General features: G+C 39.8%; 1 protein-coding gene across 2 annotated transcripts in view; it reads right to left on the bottom strand.

The window, feature by feature from the left end:
• Positions 1-18,937, bottom strand: part of SLC25A21 (solute carrier family 25 member 21) — a 480,905-nt gene that overhangs the window by 13,511 nt on the left and 448,457 nt on the right. For both annotated transcript variants that reach the window (XM_081830600.1, XM_081830599.1), the window contains exon 7: positions 11,183-11,347. In XM_081830600.1, coding sequence (XP_081686726.1) covers positions 11,183-11,347 — 165 coding nt within the window. The remainder of the gene's footprint in view (positions 1-11,182; positions 11,348-18,937) is intronic.

Here is an 18,937-nt window from a genome sequence, read left to right as displayed (position 1 = left end):
CTAAAATAGTCAAATTCATAGAATTGAAGAGTGGAATGGTGGTTGCCAGGGGATTGGGGGACGGGGAAATGGGGAGTTACTAATCAAGTTTCAGTTAAGCAAGATGAATAAGCTCTAGAGATCTGCTTTACAACATTGTACCTATAGTCAACAATAATGTATTGTGCACTTAAAAATTAGCTGAGGGTAGATCTTATGTTAAGTGTTCTTACCATAATAAAATAAAAATGAAAAAAATTTGAGGGAAAAATATGTCATTTAGCCTAAGTAAAATATTTAGGATGGATCACACCTTAATTGTGTAAATGGATATTAATGTTGATGAAAAATCTATCTTGTTATTAAAAATTTCCAACTTACTCCCATAATTTGTTCCAACTGTCATCAATCAGGAAAATTCCTGTGTTCTTAACCCACATTCCTCACGCATAAGCCTAAACTATTTTACTCCAATTTTTTGCTCAATTGCAAGGGCAATCAACTGTCACCATTCTTGATGTAATTCATCATGATTTAAAAACCGTTATTGAACTAATCTTTTCTTCCTCATGCTTAAAAACACAGTTCCTTTAAAATATTTACTTATAAGTAGTATGCATTATTTCCCCATCCACAGATGAGTTTTACTCTTTTCCTCTAAATATTTTCCAATTTTTCTTATAAAATATGGTACTTTAAACTGGAGCTAAGTAGCCTGAAACGTTAATGTATATTACGTGCATTGACCTTATTCTGTGATAGCAATACAAAAGCCAATATTCATAGTTTTAAAAATTTATTTAATTCCCCTGCAAACATTTTTAAGGCTGATGTTAACATTTCATCTCACAAATGAGAAAACAGAGACAGAGAAAATGCATAACTTGCCAAAGAGACATGGCTAACTAGGTAAGAACCAGAATTTGGAATTAATACCAGGTCTCTTACTAGAACTCTCTGGCTGTTTCCATCACACTGCGATCCTGTGTGACTGCGGAGCTGCATAGATGTGTTTACCAGTCCCTCTTTAGGAAGATCAATGAGTTTCCCTGACAGGACATATTATTTATAGGCTCTCCACAGCTTAACGAGAAACACTAATAAGTGATCCCAAAACACTGGTGGCCATGATGTTCCACAACCTTTAAAAAGTCAACAGAAGGTACCAAGTCATCAGAAATGAGATCATATGACTCAAAATCAACATACTACATATTTGTAACTAATTTAACCATCGCATGCAAACATTATATTCACAGCTAAAGACAGTACCAGTAATTTAAGGCAATGGCACTTAAGAAGTTAATATGCAGAGAGGCAAAATGTCTTGATCAAAAGAAGCATATGCCTCTCCTTTTACCTTCCCTGGCATGGGCTTTGATGTCTTGCTTAGTGACTGGCCAGCTGGCTGCTAGCTTGATAAAGAGAGAAACTTTGCACATCTCACAGGCCTTTGTGATTAGGGTCTGGCGTCTTTAAGGAGACATTCCACAGAGAGACATGCCAGAAGGAGGGGGTAAGGAAGATGGGGGAAGGAAGATTTGCTAGCCAGTGAGGACTAGGGGTGGTGAGGGAGACTGGCCAGGAAGCGTGTTGCTCCCCACAAAGCAACGTTGAGCAGAGTGTAGCAATGGGCTTTTCACTTCAAGGAGCTCAGCACGAATATTCACATTAAAGCCTAGTCACAGAATCGTCCTACCTCATCAGCCAAAATTAAATTTCCTTTGCTCCCTGCAATTCACGTACCCTTTAATTTCTCCTGGTATCACACTGCATCTGAGATCCTCTCTGACTAGTTTTGACCTAACTTGAAGTCAGTATACCCTGGCTGTCTTAGACAGTCTTCAGTAAACACAGGGAGAGGAATGTTCTCCATTCAGGATTGGCCTTGGTTGATGCTAGAATGGATTTATTGTTGCTTGTCAAAAATTGCTAAAATAAGTTTGCCATTTGAAGAACTAAAATTATTGTTCAGAAGGGACTGAAAGAGATTGCTATAAATTGCTTTGGGTAAGACAAAGACAATATGGCAGTCCTACAAAGAGTCACATGATTTTCAGGGTATCACAAATTACTTCTTGACAGAACTCTTTTTTTTTTAAAAGATTTTATTTATTTATTTGACAGAGAAAGACACAATGAGAGAGGGAACACAAACGGGGAGTGGGAGAGGGAGAAGCAGACTCCCTGCCGAGCAGGGAGCCCGATGCGGGACTCGATCCCGGGACTCCAGGATCATGACCTGAGCCGAAGGCAGTCGCTTAACCAACTGAGCCACCCAGGCGCCCTTGACAGAACTCTTTTATTCTGCTTCCTCTTCCCCCAAGTAGGCTAATAAACTGTTTGATGGTGAGCACGTCACGACCATAACAGGATGACTCAAAAGGGATCGAACATTTTAATAAATCTATTACTCAGTTATCAGATTATACATAATAAACATGTGGTCAAAACCAATTTTAGTGGGCTCCCTCACAGTTATCTCCATAATCTTACAAATGGTCAGTCTGTGCTAACAGCACACATTCTATAATTCATTTTATTCCTTTTGTAGCACATCACCATCAGCGGTTGAAGGGCTGGTTGTGACGCAGTCTTTCATTTCCTCAAGGCTGCCAAGCAAGAGGTGATACAAACATGAAGTTCACAATGTACTCTCACATGAGACATGTGAGAGGCAACCCTTTTGAAAGTTTAATTTCCTTTTAAGTCACCCTGCACGCTTTGATTTTAGAAAGTTACTTGAAAAAGTCTCCCACATTATCCTGATTAATAAGACACTGAATTAATGAGAACTGAAAGGAGGATGGATGAAAGTACAGCTGGAGATCTGCATCTGTGAAAGTGTGTCCATAAGACAGCCTGAAAACGGGCTGGATGAACTTGGGTGAAGATGTGGAAGACCTGCTCTTGGATCTTCAGGTGACCCAGACTAGGAGGGGAAGCTAGAATGACAGATGAGGCCCTCAGCATGAAAATTTATCATCCTAAGCTCTAGCACTGGACTGAACCCCCAGGATTACATTTAAGCACAGTGCATACAAACTGCACAAGTTCAAGATGAGGGAGACTTGACTTGTTGGCAGTTCATGTAATCCGGGGATTTTAATTGACCACAGAATTTTATACATACCAACATCTTGATGTAAAAGCAACACCCATTCTCTTTCCCCTCTACCCTGACAAATCCCCCAAGAATTCATCTCTGTACAATCTTTGGCTGCATTAAGAAAGGCGTGTATTCAAATCACAGGAAGGGTTGAGACTACTGTACTCTGAGTTGACTGACTGACAACTGTAGTATTATGTCCAGTTTTGACACTGACATTGACCAATCTGATGCAACTATAGTGGGAGAGATAGACCATACAGAGGACCGGAAACCACATCATTTGAAGGGGAGTTGAGGAACTGTGGATATATTTTGTAGAAGGAAAGACTCAAAGGCTCACCTATCCATACATTTGAAGAAGTATAGTACAATAGTTACAAATATGGACTCTGGTGTCAGATGGCCTGGCTCAGTCGTCTGCAGGATCTAGTAGGAGATGGGCACCAAACTCTGATGTTCTTTGGGAAGAGTCCTTCAAAGCCTCTCAAAGGAGAGGACGGTGCCATGTCATATTCATGTTGTAGGTATAACAGGCCTGACACATCACTGGTGTTTAATAAATGTTTTATCGCTCCTTTATAAGGACACAGTACACGAAGAACTAAGGTCTCAGAAGCAAATTACAAAGGCGGTGCTCAAGTACCTGGTAGCCGCTGGAAGGCGAATAAGAGCAGCTCATCTGTGCCTTCCCCATAGCTGGCAATGGTCGTTATGAAAATGATGTGGTGAGCTGAAATCAGAGTTGCCTCCCGGCAACTGAACAAGGGGGCAGCTTGAGTGAATGTAAACTGCCTTTTATTTTTTTTTCAGAAGAAATTTGCATTTTCTACATTGTTAGTTTCTGTGGGTCCAAGTCAATGAGGAGCAGAGTCAGCTCACAGTCTGTATCTTTCATTTCCTCTAATGTTGGCTCTCTTTTGTTGTTTTGTTCACAAACTTTGACAAAAGCATTTTTTGCCCTGATGTCATGGTATCATGCTGTTTTGTCCTCCAATGAAAATACCCGCTATTAAAGCTTAATTAAAAAATACAGTTGTTTCCACTTGACAGCTATCAGAAGAATCTATTACTGTGTTTGTTTTCTCTTTATGTGAGATAATTTGGGGAAATGCTAGCTCCTCACTCCACAGAAGGTCACCAACTAAAATGAGATGGTTTAATTGATAAGCATTCTTTAAGGAATGTAGAGTATTCCCAAGATCCTATCCTTGCAGGGCTCTCGGCTTTGGAATAAAATCAAAGTCTTGTTAAAAGCTCAGCATCTAAATGTAGCCATTCAGAAAATAGCCATGAAAATTCCTTTTTTCCCCCTGAGCTAGCTGTTCTTTAAAGTGTTGTGAAATGTAAAATAATTTCAAACGTCTTACCCACTTAGTTCAAATTATAAAACACATACAATGGGTTAGGGTTTAAGCATAACAATTATCACTTGATTATTTCGTATATATGTATACACACACACACCCTCTCCTTAAATATCTCTCTATAAATATTTACATGGGTAGATAACACCTTCTAAGAGTTAACTGTATCACTGAGTATTATCATACAGAATGCAGGAATATATTAATATATTTCCTTGGGAACTCAGTAAGTAAGATTTTTCTGTTTTGGTGTGCTCCGTTTATTCCTTGCCTCAATAAAGTCACTGACCCCAAGGAAAACTAACAAACCAGGTTTCCAAAACAAAATTCTAAAGGTTGGGAAGTTAGGACAAGGACACACTGAGATGCTTTGATATGGAGGTAGGCATATGATCAAGAAGAAGTCTTTGAACCAAGTTTATTTCATGAGATTCTACCTCTGGGCTGCTTATATAAATGAAACTTTCCCATGCCCATCGAGTCCTGCTTATGTAATATGTTTGTTTGACATGCCCCCTCAGTTACATCATTTAAGAGGAGTCTAGTGACTTAGTACATGCTTCAAACACTCTGGCCCAGTTCCCCTCTGCAGCCTCCACTCCCTCCTCTCCCCTCTGGCTCACCACACACCAGCTATCCTCATTCTTTGTCTTCTCCCTGGTTCCCGAGCCTCTGTCAGCTTCAGGGCAGTCACTCATCCTCTTCTCTCTGACTAAAGATCTGTCTGGTCTCCACTCATCCTCTTCATCTTGGCCTGGCTAATCCTCACCCTCGAGCCTCAGCTTCAACATCATTTTTGAAGGAAGGCCTTTTGTATGTCCTTGCCCTGCCCTGCCCTGCCATCGGTCTAGAGTAGGATCCCGGTTTATAAATACCCACAGCGTGGTAGTCTGTCTTTTCATGGCTCTCCTCTCATCATGACTGTCACAGTCCAGGGCCTCGTGCGGTGACTCGTTTATTGTGTGGCTCCTCTCGTCGACTGTAAACCCTGGTAAGGCAGGGACAGTGTTGACACTCAGGGAGGCAAGACCCCGGACATTGTAGATGTGCTGTGAATGCTTTTAGAATGAATGCACAGAAGGAACCCACAGAGAACCTAAAGCTACTGGTACCACAATTCCATCCACTTGGGTGGTGCCTGACTGGAAACTTTTGGCTTACATTTTATTTAAGAAAGTGTCTAAATTCTTGCCCCCTTCTCTCTGCCCTCCCCCATGCCTTCCTTCTCCCCAACACACATGCCCCAGGGAGTCTGTGAAAACTGCCAATGAAAGATACTGCTTTTACCACAGAATCTTGTCACATATCCGGGAATTTTATAGATAATACATACTTGTAGTTTTACCCCAGTGGTTCCCAGAAAGGAGAGTTGTTCTTAATGAAACTTTAATGCTCTTGCCCTTCCCATTACCGGATGATTGGTAAGACTAATGATCGAGTAAGAGAGAATCAGAAAAATAAATGGCCATAAATTAAATCCTACTATAATCTAATTCTACTGAGATTCTTCTTTCCAAAATACAAACAGTTCTATATACGTTCTCCACTTGAACCCAAAGGTGCATTTTTCATTCAGCTTAGTGCACACCTTAGGGAAGGATATAGCTTTAAATCATGAAACGAACACATTTCCACATTTCTTCTGATAAACTAAGTGCATCTGGCACCGCCCTCTGACTCTCTACAGAATTTATAAAATGAAGAAAATATTAAAAATTAAAAGAAAAAGAAAAACATTTGTATTTCAAAAAAGGCCAACTTTTACAAATATTACCTTAGGAGAAAATAAAATATGTTTGACTTAATGCTGTCTGTAGTAAAATGACCATAGGGACAGGTCTAAATGGTTTATTAAGTAAGAAAAATTGAACATATGAAAAATTGTTCTCTCCTAGAATATTTCTAACCCACACATGTAATTTATATCATGGCAAAATTCAACACAAAAGGTCTATTGTTTTTGGCAAAATAACTTGCAAACATGCTTAATTAGGATGCAAACTGAAAGCACAGCTTAATACTGTTGACAGCCATGAGCTTCAGACAGTGATTTCTACTACTATTATTATTATTTCACTTATGGAAACATTTGAAAAGCAGTAAATATGGAATTAGAGGACAAGGTTATTAAAGAGATGTAACATTTGAATCTTATGATTCTCATTTCTGTGTCAGCATCACAAATAATAGGCTTCCAACAGCCCCACCTTGTAACAGGAATGAAAGAAATTATTTTTGCAACGAAAGCTTACTCCCATGGATATTTGAAAAAGATGTCAGCATTTAAGTTAATCAATACCTGCTTCCAGTGGGCTTTACTTTGAGAAGTGATGCCTCTTTCTGAGGAGAAGGGATAATTCTCTATACTGACATTCCTTTCCATTCACTGCAAGATGTAAATGAATGCCTCCATTAAATCGATTCCATGGTCAGTTAACATCCAAAGCAGTCTTTGCTCTATTGTAGCCCCGCATTCACCATAGGAACAGCCAGAGCCTAAAAATAAATCTGAAAGAATCTAACCCAGGGCACCATTTTCAAACGGCTAATGTCTGCTTCTTCCAGGGCCATGACTTCTCGTTCTTGGTTTCTATAAATTATAGACTAAGGGTATGGAAAGGGAGGGCCAGGTTACAGGACTGAAGGAGACAGAAGAGGAATTTGGTCATATTATCTGGATATTCTAGCTATTTCATGTATTTAAATTTCAGTAATCATTTTTAAGCGGTCATTTATGTGTGACAAAACACAAGGGTTAAAGCACTGCATGGTATAGTGGAAAGAGTCCTGGCCTCTGGTTTACTCCCTTCCCCTTGCTGTCTAACCTCAGATAAATTATTTCAGTAACTTTCAGCATTGGGCCATAACTTCTCATTTGGTTTTCTTATCTGAAAATGACAGTTATCGTGATGGGGATCAGGCAAAACTGTGGAGTCTACAAAAATGGTTTTAATAGTATCACATGGCACAGAAGTTCAGGGTATTTCTGTGATCACTTGAAAAATATATCTAATGGAGAGATCACCAATCTGAAGAGTTAAAAACTTTAGGGGTGGATGTCTGACCTGAGTTCTCCAGGCTTACCATTTAAAGTTCTTATTTTACCTCTATAGATAGCCTCAGAGCTGTATAAAATGTGAAAAAGTTAACTAGGTATTCTATTTTATGAGACTCTATTAAACTTTTCACTGATTTATTTCCTATTATAAAATTAATACATCCTTATTGCAGGAGCTTCCAACAGCTCAGAATGGTATAAAGAAAAAGGACTTTCCCTCCACTGCTGCTTGTTTTGTTTCTCTCTTTCTCTCTCACTCATTCATACACATACACACACACACACACACACACACACACACACGATTCCCCATTTCCCCCTCCAGAGATAATCATTATGAAGTTTCTTTTAAAAGAAAATACTTTGAAAATGGAAAACATTGCAAGACCACTTATGGATTAAAAAAAATACATTAAAGAGAAAATCTAAGATTATTTCATGCCAGTCAGGACTTGGAAATCTCGAATTCCCTTGGAACAACAGAATGACCAATTGCTGGGTGAGGGAACTGAAACAATAACCTGTAAACAAATCGTCCAAAGTATACGGCTAGAGACAGCCCACGGCGAAGATGGAATAAAGCCTTCAAGGAACACCACCTCCTCCTCATGGTTAACAACTTGATGACGTTCTTCAACATGTTTTAATGATTATCATACCTTCCCCTTCACAAAGGATTGATTTATTATGGTTTAGATTTAAAGAATACTGGTTTCCCAGTTTTGAATCAGGCTTAGATTACAGAACACATAAAATCAATGACTTTGTTCTAGGCAAGAAAAAACACAGTGTTCATTTAAGTGCAAAAGGAACAGTCCTGGGGAAAAATTCTTCATGCTGTTCTATGTGCTCGCTGTTTCCACCACCTGCCTCCCCCTCTCACTCCTCCTCTCATCGCTGTCATCAGCACCAGCACACCTAACACTTCCGTGGCGTCTTAAAATTCACAAACAACTTCCCATATTATTTCTGTCAGTCCTCAAAATAATGTTGTTGGGTAGCTTTTCAATATACAATAAAAAAAGCTGAAGCTCAGAGCAGTGAAGTGATTGGCCCAAGATCTTTCACCTAGTAAAGGGACACTCGCCCAGGTTTATGATGACTTTTTTTTTTTTTTAAAGACTTTATTTATTTGAGAGAGAGAGTGAGTGAATGAGCAGGAAGGAGAGGCAGAGGGAGAGGGACAAGCAGACTCCCCTCTGAGCAGGGAGCCCAACATAGGGCTTGATCCCAGGACCCTGAAATCATGACCCGAGCCGAAGGCAGACACTTAACTGACTGAGCCACCCAGGCGCCCTGGGTTGTGATGACTTCTAAGTGTGTATCTCCAACTCAGATCTTTCCTCTAAAGCTCCAGGACCCACATCCAATCTCCGACTCATGTGCATTTTAGTTCCAAGTGCAGTTAAATTCAGTTTCCAGGCTGAGCCCATAATATTCTCCCATAAACTTGTTTCTCTTTCAACGGTTTTCTTTTTCAGTAAATGGCACCATCACCCTTCTGGTTGCTCAAGCCAAGAACCTAGGCAGCATTTCTATCCACAACCCTTTTTCTCAACATGCCTATGTATGCTCCATCACCACATCCTGTACATTTTGCCTTCTGAAGATTTCTCAAATTTGTCCACTTCTCCTTGTCTCCACCATGAACAACATAGTCTGAGGCCCTAGCATCTCGCTTTGAAATCATTTCCATGTTATATCCTGCCTTTCCCTCACAACCTCCCCTCCGTGCATTCTCCACTTGGCAGCCAGACTGATCAGGTAATTCCTCTGCTTAAAATCTTTTGTTGGCTTCCTAGCGCTCTTCAGATAAAGATAAGAATCCTTAGTGTGGCCTATAATAGCTGGTATGATCTGACCCTGTCAACTGGCAAGATCAATGAGTGGTTTCCATAGTTTCAGGATATCATGATGTATTTAAAAAAAAGTGAATAGTTAATCTTCTGTGTTTATATAATGCGTAACATTTAATGACTTAAGTGCACTGATTAATTGTAGAATGAAGTTTACACTTGTAGATTTTTTTAAAGCATTATTAACATATGACCATATGTAGATCTTTGTGACTTCTTTCTTAACTAGAACAAATTCATTTTATAATATGATAGGGATTAAAATACATGCCCAAATATATGTAATAAAATATATAATAATTTAAATAATTTATTTCATTGTGTGTATGTGATTTCTATCTGTCTCAAGACTAGATAGCCGAAGAGATGGAGGCAGCGACTCTTCTCCCATGTTGTATGGAGTACTCATCTCAGAGTCTAAAAAAACAGGGTCAACTTCATGCATTTGTGACTTGTGCAGTTACCCATGGCCTGCACTTAGAAGAGCTCGGTTTATTGCCTTACTATTTGGTCTTGAAATTCTTAATAATTTTTGAACAAGGGTCCTACATTTTCATTTTGTCCTGGGTACCACAAATTGTTTAGCCCATTCCTGCTAAAAAGAATCTCAATGTATTAAGAGTCAAACTCTCTCATGTCATTCAGCCCAAAGTATCTATTGCATTTGATTTCTGTGATTTCTTGACAGAAGGAGGGCTCTGAGGACCACTGGAGTCAGAACTGACAGTCAGTGAGGGAAGGGTGTCTATATACTGTGGTCAATCACAGATTTCAAGCCAACCAAACAAGCTTCTACTCAATAACTGAGATTTCCAAATACAGTGAAATGTGTTTAACAACTTTGGCTAGTGGATGAGGCCAAACCAACAGATGGTTAATGTGGAACATCCCTTGGTTTCAGCTGCTACTTAAGATAAGTCCTGACCCAGAATATGGGGGGATCGCTGGGCAAAGGTAGGTATAATCAACTTTACTGAAGAGTCTGGTGGTAGCCGTATTAGAAATCTTTTTATGGTTTATAAAAATCCATCAATAGTTTTGTACTAAGCAAAATAAAAAACTGAACCCCTGTGGGAAATTGTCTGCATGTGCAAAATGTGTCACCAGTCGGTGCTTTCAGGATCGCAATTTTCAATGCAAGCAAGCAATATGATGGTGGGGGGAAAGTGTGCTGTTATAGATGAAAAGAGGCTGGGTTTAAAGCACATCATGTGCTACTTTTATCTTGCAGAAGTTGAAAGGCTGTTAACATCTGTCAATTACCATTAAAATATATTTATAATTATTACTACTTTGCATGAAAAGTGATGATCCTTAAAGAGCTGGTTACCCCTTACCCTAGTTAACTTAGGTGAATTTAAAAATTAATATCTAGGTAAAATTTAAATTTTAGGCTGATAATTTCCCCCCAGAGCTCAAAATTTATTTAGGATATGAAAATTTCAACTTTCTTCGGAAAGTTGTTTCTGAGGTTAAAAAAAGTAAGTGATAACACAGTTTCTAGAAGCTTCTGTTAGTGATAAATGGGAAGCATTCAGGTGTCACGGTGCATATTTCAAGGAAATGAATTTTGGTGTCAGAATTGGGTTCAAGTCTCTGCTCTTAACTACTTAACAATTTACTTGATCTTTCTAAGCCTCAATTTCCAATTCCTAAATAGGGGTAATGACACCCCATGAATAAGGCTAACGGGGGGATCAGATTCGATATGAGTGTTCAGTGCAGTGACTAGCACATGATGAGTACTCTACAGATGTAGCTATCATCACTGATGAGATTTTTCCTCCAGGATTATAATCTATTAAATAGTTACCTTATTGACAGGAATAATGTTTTTGACATTGTAGTAGAAGCCAAAATAAACCATGTTGAAAACCCCGTGACGTCCCAAAGTTGCTGTAAATCCTTTGTTGAGGCCCTGGAGTCCCAAGCCTTCCTTCTTAATGATGTGTCTTGCATAACTCATCGTGGATGGTTGCTGCAGGAGAGAGAAGCAAAGCCAGAGAGATCATCTTTGAGACCGTGAAATAGAGTAAATTACCATTTTAGCTTCCCTTTAAGCCAGAATTATTAGGGACTTTTTTTTTCCCCCAACATGAATAATCATGCCTAGATCCATACTTTTAAAATTAGGAAGCCCCAAAAGTAAACAAAATTGCATGCATGCAGGTCTTCAAGGGAAGATTGCTGTTAAAAAAAAAAACAACCACACCTTTGGTGGAATTAGTGAAACTAATGTCATGTAATACCTATCATTACTACCTACATGTAAATAGCTGTATCCAATTCTGGATTACCCAAGTAATGGAGGGGATTAGCCATACAGGTAAACTGGTAATCCATAAATGCATAATCCAAAAGAAATTTACATTTGGTTCCTGAATCCAGCATAGCTACTTTTCTAATTATGTTTTTCTGAAGTGAATGTTACAAGTAGTCTTGATTTCACTGCCTCAAGAGTTAAACTGGCACTAGGTTAGAAATTGGGTGTGGATAATAAAATCTTAAAAAAAAAAAAAAGACACCTGGGTGACTCAGTCGGTTAAGCATCTGCCTTTCAACTCAGGTCATGATCCCAGGGTTCTGGGATCGAGCCCCACGTTGGGCTCCCTGCTCAGTGGAGAGCCTGCTTCTCCCTCTCCCTCTGCCTGCCTCTCTGCCTACTTGTGCTCTCTCTCTGTCAAATAAATAAAATCCTTAAAAAAAAAAAAAAGAAAAAAAGAAATCGGGTGTGGATAGTTGTCTGTAGACTTCCTCAAGAGGATGTACAATTAATGTATCACTCGTGATAAATGACAAATCAGTGGCACTGGGAGTCGTGGGTTACCTTTAATTTACTTCTTTCCAGCCCTCCAGTTGACGACCCAAACTTGAAATACCCTGACTGCTGGACTCCAGTCTATCGCTACTTTTGGAACATGCTACAGAGCTTACTAGAGTTTACAAGAACAACAATTCACGTGGGCTTCAATAAAAAGCTGAATGATTGCGTCCTTTCGGAGATACAGTACAAGGGATATCTCTACTTGTTAAATTTTGACTGAATAGGAAATAAGGGAAAATGCTCAGTATTTAATTTTTTTTTTCCCATGAGGCAAGCACTGACGTGGCATTTGTTTGATTTTTCCCTGGAGCAGGTTGCTGGAGTGGTCTGCAGTCTGATGTGCTTTCTGACTAAAAGTGTTTTCTTATCACGTGCAATTAAGGTTGTATCAGCAGAACAGAGAACAAATCCAATCAAGCCTTTTCATCCAACTTGTATTTATAGCTATGTAATTAACATGATACATTTAAATGAGCTTGTTTATATAGTAAATCCTATAGTTTTTGCTGATAAATGTTTTAAAAACTCTTAACTACAATACTACACTCAACTTCATCTTTTCACTTAAGAAGATTAATTACAATACATTGCATTAAGCTTTTAAGGAAACCTTTTTTTGTAACAGAAAAAAAACACATGAGAATATATCTTAAAATAATAAAAAAACATTTCATATAGGAAAACCAAAAATTCTCAGAAGGTTAAAGTTCACTCTCTGCTCTACAAAATGGGGCTTTTTTTGTTTGTGTTCTGGCACATTGACTATCAACACAAATTATTTTGGTTTTCAAAATAGACTTGAGGATAAGTTGAGCAGAAGTTCATTTCTGTTGGAAAGACTCTGGAAGTGCTGAGCAAACTGCCTAGGCTCTGCTCCCCTGCTCGGAGGAAGGCAGCCAGAGGGCAGATTTTGAACTCAAGTGCCTGGGTGAGCTTGAACTCTAGTTATGAGTCATTAAGTAAAATCAGAGAGTAGCACAGTAGTTAGAAATAGCTGGTTGTCTTTCTCTGCTTGATTTATTTCACTTAGCATAATCCCCTCCAGTTGATGCAAATGGTGGGTATTCATCCTTTCTGATGGCTGAGTAATAGTCCACATCTTCTTTATATGTGGAACATAAGGAATAGCGTGGAGGACCACAGGGGAAGGGAGGGAAAACGGAATGGGAAGAAATCAGAGAGGGAGAAAAACCATGAGAGACTCTGGACTCTGGGAAACAAACTGAGGGTTACAGAAGGGAGGGGGGTGGGGGGATGGAGGGATGAGGTAGCTGGATGACCGGTATTAAGGAGGGCAATGTTTTGTGATGAGTACTGGGTGCCATACACAACTAATGAATCGTTGAACACTAAAAAAAAAAAAAGAAATAGGGGGCTGGAGCCAGACTGCTCCAGGTTTGAGTCTCAGCAATCCCACCTGCTAGCCTGGGAAAGGATTTTATCCACTCTGATTTATCCCCACTTTACTTATATGTAAAATAAGAATAATAAGAGAAAAAGAGAATCTTCCTTGTAGGATTGCTGTGATGGTAACTAAGTCAATGGATTTTTGTCCTCTGTAAGCATTCACTACATATTAGCTGATAATAATAACGGCAATAGTGCTGATAATAATAAAAATAGTTCAAATAATAAAATAACAGGTAATTTCTTTGTTAGCTGAAGGCAATGGCATTAAAAAGGGCAGAGGCTGATTTGAGGGACACGAAGGGCATGTATAACTAGCCTCTTCCTTTTCATTCCCCTGTCTGTCCTTTCCTTTCCCAGAGCTCTGGACCCTTGTGTCCACCAGAAATGCATCACGCAAGACAAAAAGGTCTACTTAGTCTGAGGCCTAATCAAATCCAGTCTCTGGGCTAGAGAGCTCCTCCAGGGAGCTTCCTCACCCCAGGGCCTTTCTTCTCTAGAGCAGTAGATCCTGTAAAATGGCCTCTTCCCTATCCCTTAGAATTAACATCCTCGGTAAGAATTCTCCACTGGGTAAGTCTGTGGGCTCTAGAAGCAAGGCCGCATGGGAGCAAAGTTTGGGAACAAAAAAGTCACCAATTGGGCCTCCACCTCACACAGCTTACAGCCTGGAGAGCACAACTGTGTGTGTTACCAGGTACCTGGAACACAGTGAGTGCTCATCAATGTGAGCCATTATCACATCTGTCTGGCAGTTTACACATATCACGTGATTTATCCTCTCAACAAGGATGTGAGATTTCCATTTGATGGATGGGGAAACTAAGGTTGTGTTACTTGCTCAAGATCACAGAGGTAGTGCCAAAGCTCAAACTGAGGCCTCTCCCGCTCCAAGTCCATACTTTTATCCTCTGCATGGGTTTGCCATTGTAACATATCTGATTGCTTTTCTCAATCCTGTAAGGTGGGCAGCAGGTATATTTTCCTTATTTTGCAGGTGAGAAAACCAAGGACTGTTAAGTAGCAGGCCTAAAGTAAAAATGCTGGTAAATAGCTTAAGCAGGATTCTGCATCCGGTGTGGTTCTCATTCTGTGGGCTTATTCTTGTTCTACATATGTGGTAAGAGTTTCAGAGTTTAATAATCCAATTGATACAGGTAACAGATACATCATAACCCAAATATATTTTTCTTGGGGCCTTGTGATAGAGAAAAACCTGAGTTCTTCTCTAATTCCCCATAAAGAGAAGTGTGCTTTTTGCTTCATTCAGCAACATTGTGTCACACACATGTAAGCAAATATTTAATTAGAAAGGCAAAACATGACTTCCACTGGGATGCTTAAATAGGAAAATACAGAACCATTTTGACTAGATCTCTGTAAACACAAGGAATTTTACTAAACTTATTTGATTACTGGGCTTCCATTTCAAAACAAAAATGGTGACTGATTAGCATCATCAGCCAAATGATTCCAATACTATCCAACCCAGCAGGTCACCTACCAGTTCAGTTTCCTTCCAACATTTAGATTCACTGCAATTTTCATATCTGGTTACCAGTTGTGGGCCAAATTGCATGATAAAACTTTCCTAGATGTACTCTTCATCGACTGCACCAGAATGCAAGTGGGGGAGCATAAATGGATTGGAATGTAGCTTACACTGTAATATCACACTGCTCTCCACACTGGTTTATTGAAATGCTCAGTTCACTGGTACCTGCCAGAGTATTTCCATTTGACGTAACTCAAAGTCTTTAGGTTTCATTTTAGCTATGGCCCACGGCTACTTCTGGGAACTCTCTGTTCTTTCATGCATTCATTTCTTCAACAAATACCTGTTGTGTGCCTAGTAGGTGCTACGTGCTGTGCTAAATGTCTCATGCAGGACTTTGCTCATATTCTAGAAATTTAAATACTTTTGCTTTGGTTTTTATTCGGGGAGATAGGCCGATAATTTTTAGATCCACCCATGAGAATCTTCCACAATGGTTATGAAATACGGAATCAAATTTCTGTTTTAAAAGTCCTTAAGAGGCTTAATTAAAGAGAAGATTCTTTGCGCCACTCCAGGGCACTGATGCCTTACTCACGGAGAGTCCAGGATTACCAACAAATCACGGAGATGACTTATGGCAGCCTGAGCTATTTTGTTTGGAGTTCTTCCATCCAACTACTGACCATAGCTGGCTCTGATTAGCTTGTGAGACCACAGACTGAGGTGTAGGCAGCAGGCATTGTTCTCTGAGTAAATAGCTATCAGAGTATGGCCAATAGGTAGAGACACGGGGTGTGTGTGTCCATGAATTTCCTCCATCCCCGAAGCCAGAGAAGAGCTCTAGGCACAACATGTCAAAAGGCAGCACGCTCCACATGCGTTCCTTTACTTGCTTCCCAGGGCAAGGTGAATTCTGTCATGTTTTAGAGCCAATGGACGAGGGTGTTGCATTGAATTTCATCACATGGCTGGAAAGCAAACCGGATGAGACCTTTGCACAATGGAGTGAGTGTCCATATCTGGGCCTTCAGAAAAATACTGCTTTGTTAAAAAAGAGGAGCTCCAGTTGCTGCATTTAGGCAGGAAAATACCCTGGTTCCTCAGGAGATAGAAGATCACTTATGTTTTTCATTACTCAAATAAATTCTTGCAGCATTTTCATAAATTTGGAAAAAAAAAAAAGAAAAAAGAAAAAAAACCCCTTCCTTTTATTTGAGAACAAAATGTAAGTGAAAGAAGAGGAATTGGGCTCAAAAATCCCACAGTTACACTTTGCTTTCGCTGAGATATTTCACTAATTCATCATTATAGCTTATTCTAATAGGGCAAGATTATGGACAAAAAGACACGCCAAATACAATTATGCTCTATCTAGAGTTTATGTTTGATGAACGGGTCTATTTTTTAAACAACCTGGGAGTGGATGGTAATTTGCCATGAACGAACTTTCCCAGACGCTGCTCCACACAGCTCCTCTACCCCAAGTTTCGGCGGGGTAACCGTCCCCGGAGGAACGCGCGGGCCTTCCGGGTGATGAGGCGCCGAGGTGCCTCGCCCTGCCACCGCCGGCCGCGCAGGAGGCCAGAAGGGGCCCGCGCGGCGGTGACCGCTCGGAAACACCTGGCACCGCGGAGGGAGCCTTTGCTTTTTCCGGGTTCCAGAAACACTCCTGACTTTCCCTTAAGTTTCACGATCACCCACATTTCTCGATCCCAATAAAAGCAGTGCGGTTGCCTAGAAAGAGAACTCGATGTTAACGTTCGGTTCCTAAGAGCTACCACTTTCATTAGGCGTTATTTTCCCTATCTATAAAACCGGGAGAAAGCCACCTACCATACGGGGTGGCGGGGGGGGGGGCGGAATTTGAAATACCAAGTATGTGGGGGCATTGGAAAAAGTGGAAGGATGCATAAGCAGTTACCAAAGCACTGGGGTGAGAGGGGAGTGTTGGTGAAAATCAACTGTTTTTTCTTTATATAGCTTTGTATTGCTTGATTTGTGGGGGCGGAAAACACTGTAATACTTTTACTATTTGAAAAATTGTATAAATTGAGAAAATCAAATAAAGGAAAAAACATGTAAGGCATCTTAACACAGTATCTGGCATATAGTAGATGTTCTGTAAATGGTAGCTATTATCATTACTTCAAAGTCTCCATCTGCAAGCAAAACTCTAGAATTCCTGGCACAGCTGAATGGAAGACTGAAGTCTATTTCTGTAAATGATAATAGAGACACAACTTGGCTGCTGCCTTAGCTATTGTTGAAAGATAACTATAGGAATGCATTCATAGACATAATTCACTTTTCTGCCCACAAGCATCATAGACTGGAAAGCAATAATTTAGGTACTGAACAGTTTCCAGGCAGTGTTTCACACGGCAATGCAGGAAAAATCTGAACTTAACTCAGTACCTCAACACAAACATTGACATGCCCTTGAAGCTGGCTTCTCACACTATCCGTAAACAGAGCCACACGCTCGCTCTCTAACTCAACTTCCCTCTTTCTTGAAAGAGATTCATCACAAAATGCGGTCCTTCTATTTACTTTATGTTGACTCCACATACTATAAGTTTAAACATTTGTCAATTGCCTATGGAGAAAATAATCACTAAGCTTGGTGATCTCATATATGATCTAATTGATCTCTATTAGATTACCAAGCTCCCAGAAGAAAGTGTGTAGAATTATACCTAGTGGTGTTTATCCAAAACCAGAATCAAACCCTGAATTAATTTTTTAAAAAATCCCTATCTTCAAAGAGTCTACCATCAATGACACATTTGCTATCTGTTCATTGCACCTTAAAATTTCAATCAAATCATAAAGGTAGAGGACTAATTATTCTTTTCTTGGGTTGAACATCTTTAAAGACTAAATAGAGGGGAACAGGCTTTTGCAATTCACTTAAGCCTTAGTTTCATATTTGGGGGTGAGAATGATTATGTTCATATGTAATGTAGATAAAAATGAGTAGAAGGAAAACCTGTCCCCCATACACACATCAGAGACAAATCCTATAGACCTCAAGGGAAGGAAAACATAACCCATTAGCCAAATAATAACTTTGAAGTAGATTTCAAAGTGGAGAGAAAAACTGGGAAACAATTCATCCAAGATTTTGCTCCTGGGAGGAAATTCACATTTTCCAGGCTTGCAGAGAGCATGCCAGCCAAGCACCAGTTGGCTTAGCACAAGTGATAGGGGACTTCTAGGTCTTATAAATATATAGATTAAAAAACGATGCACCCAGTTAGAGGGGAGAAAGGTCCTATAAGGACACCAAGCTATAAAGTCACACTTTCGGAAGATTGGATATGGAATCATCTCCAGTAGAAAAATCCTTGGGCAAGCCTAGTCCTAAGCCAAAGAGACTACAAACCAGAACAACACTTTGCTCGGGTTTAGTCTGAAGGACGGGGGGAGATTTGGGTCTAGCCCGATTTTATTTGAACATGTTTTTATACCCACTGAACCAAACCAGAGCATGACAAAGCTGTGATTACTTTGCTCCCCACAGAAGGTCAAGCATATTTAAATTAGAGACCGGTTTTCTTTATTCACTGTGAATTTTAAGATGCTGGCCAAGATTCTGGTATTGGAATTGGAGGAAGTGTGGCAAGGATTATAGTCTTTGACTGATATGCTGGTAATTTAAAAAGTAGAGGCAAGGCAAGCACACCTATTGAAATCCTTGACACAGAAGCTGGAAGGGGATGAGGGAAGTATCAGGAACCAAAGGAACCACAGTTTCTTGGTATTTTTAGAAGAGTTTATGGCTAAACTGAGCAGGAAAGCATATTTTATGGGGAACATACTTCTGACTGGCTAGAGAA

The sequence above is a fragment of the Leptonychotes weddellii genome, chromosome 9 (genome assembly GCF_054177405.1).
Source record: "Leptonychotes weddellii isolate Sample4059 chromosome 9, ASM5417740v2, whole genome shotgun sequence".
In the NCBI taxonomy this organism is placed as follows: Eukaryota; Metazoa; Chordata; class Mammalia; order Carnivora; family Phocidae; genus Leptonychotes; species Leptonychotes weddellii.
Note: the sequence above shows the minus strand (reverse complement) of the source record. Positions and strands in the feature narration are given on the sequence as shown.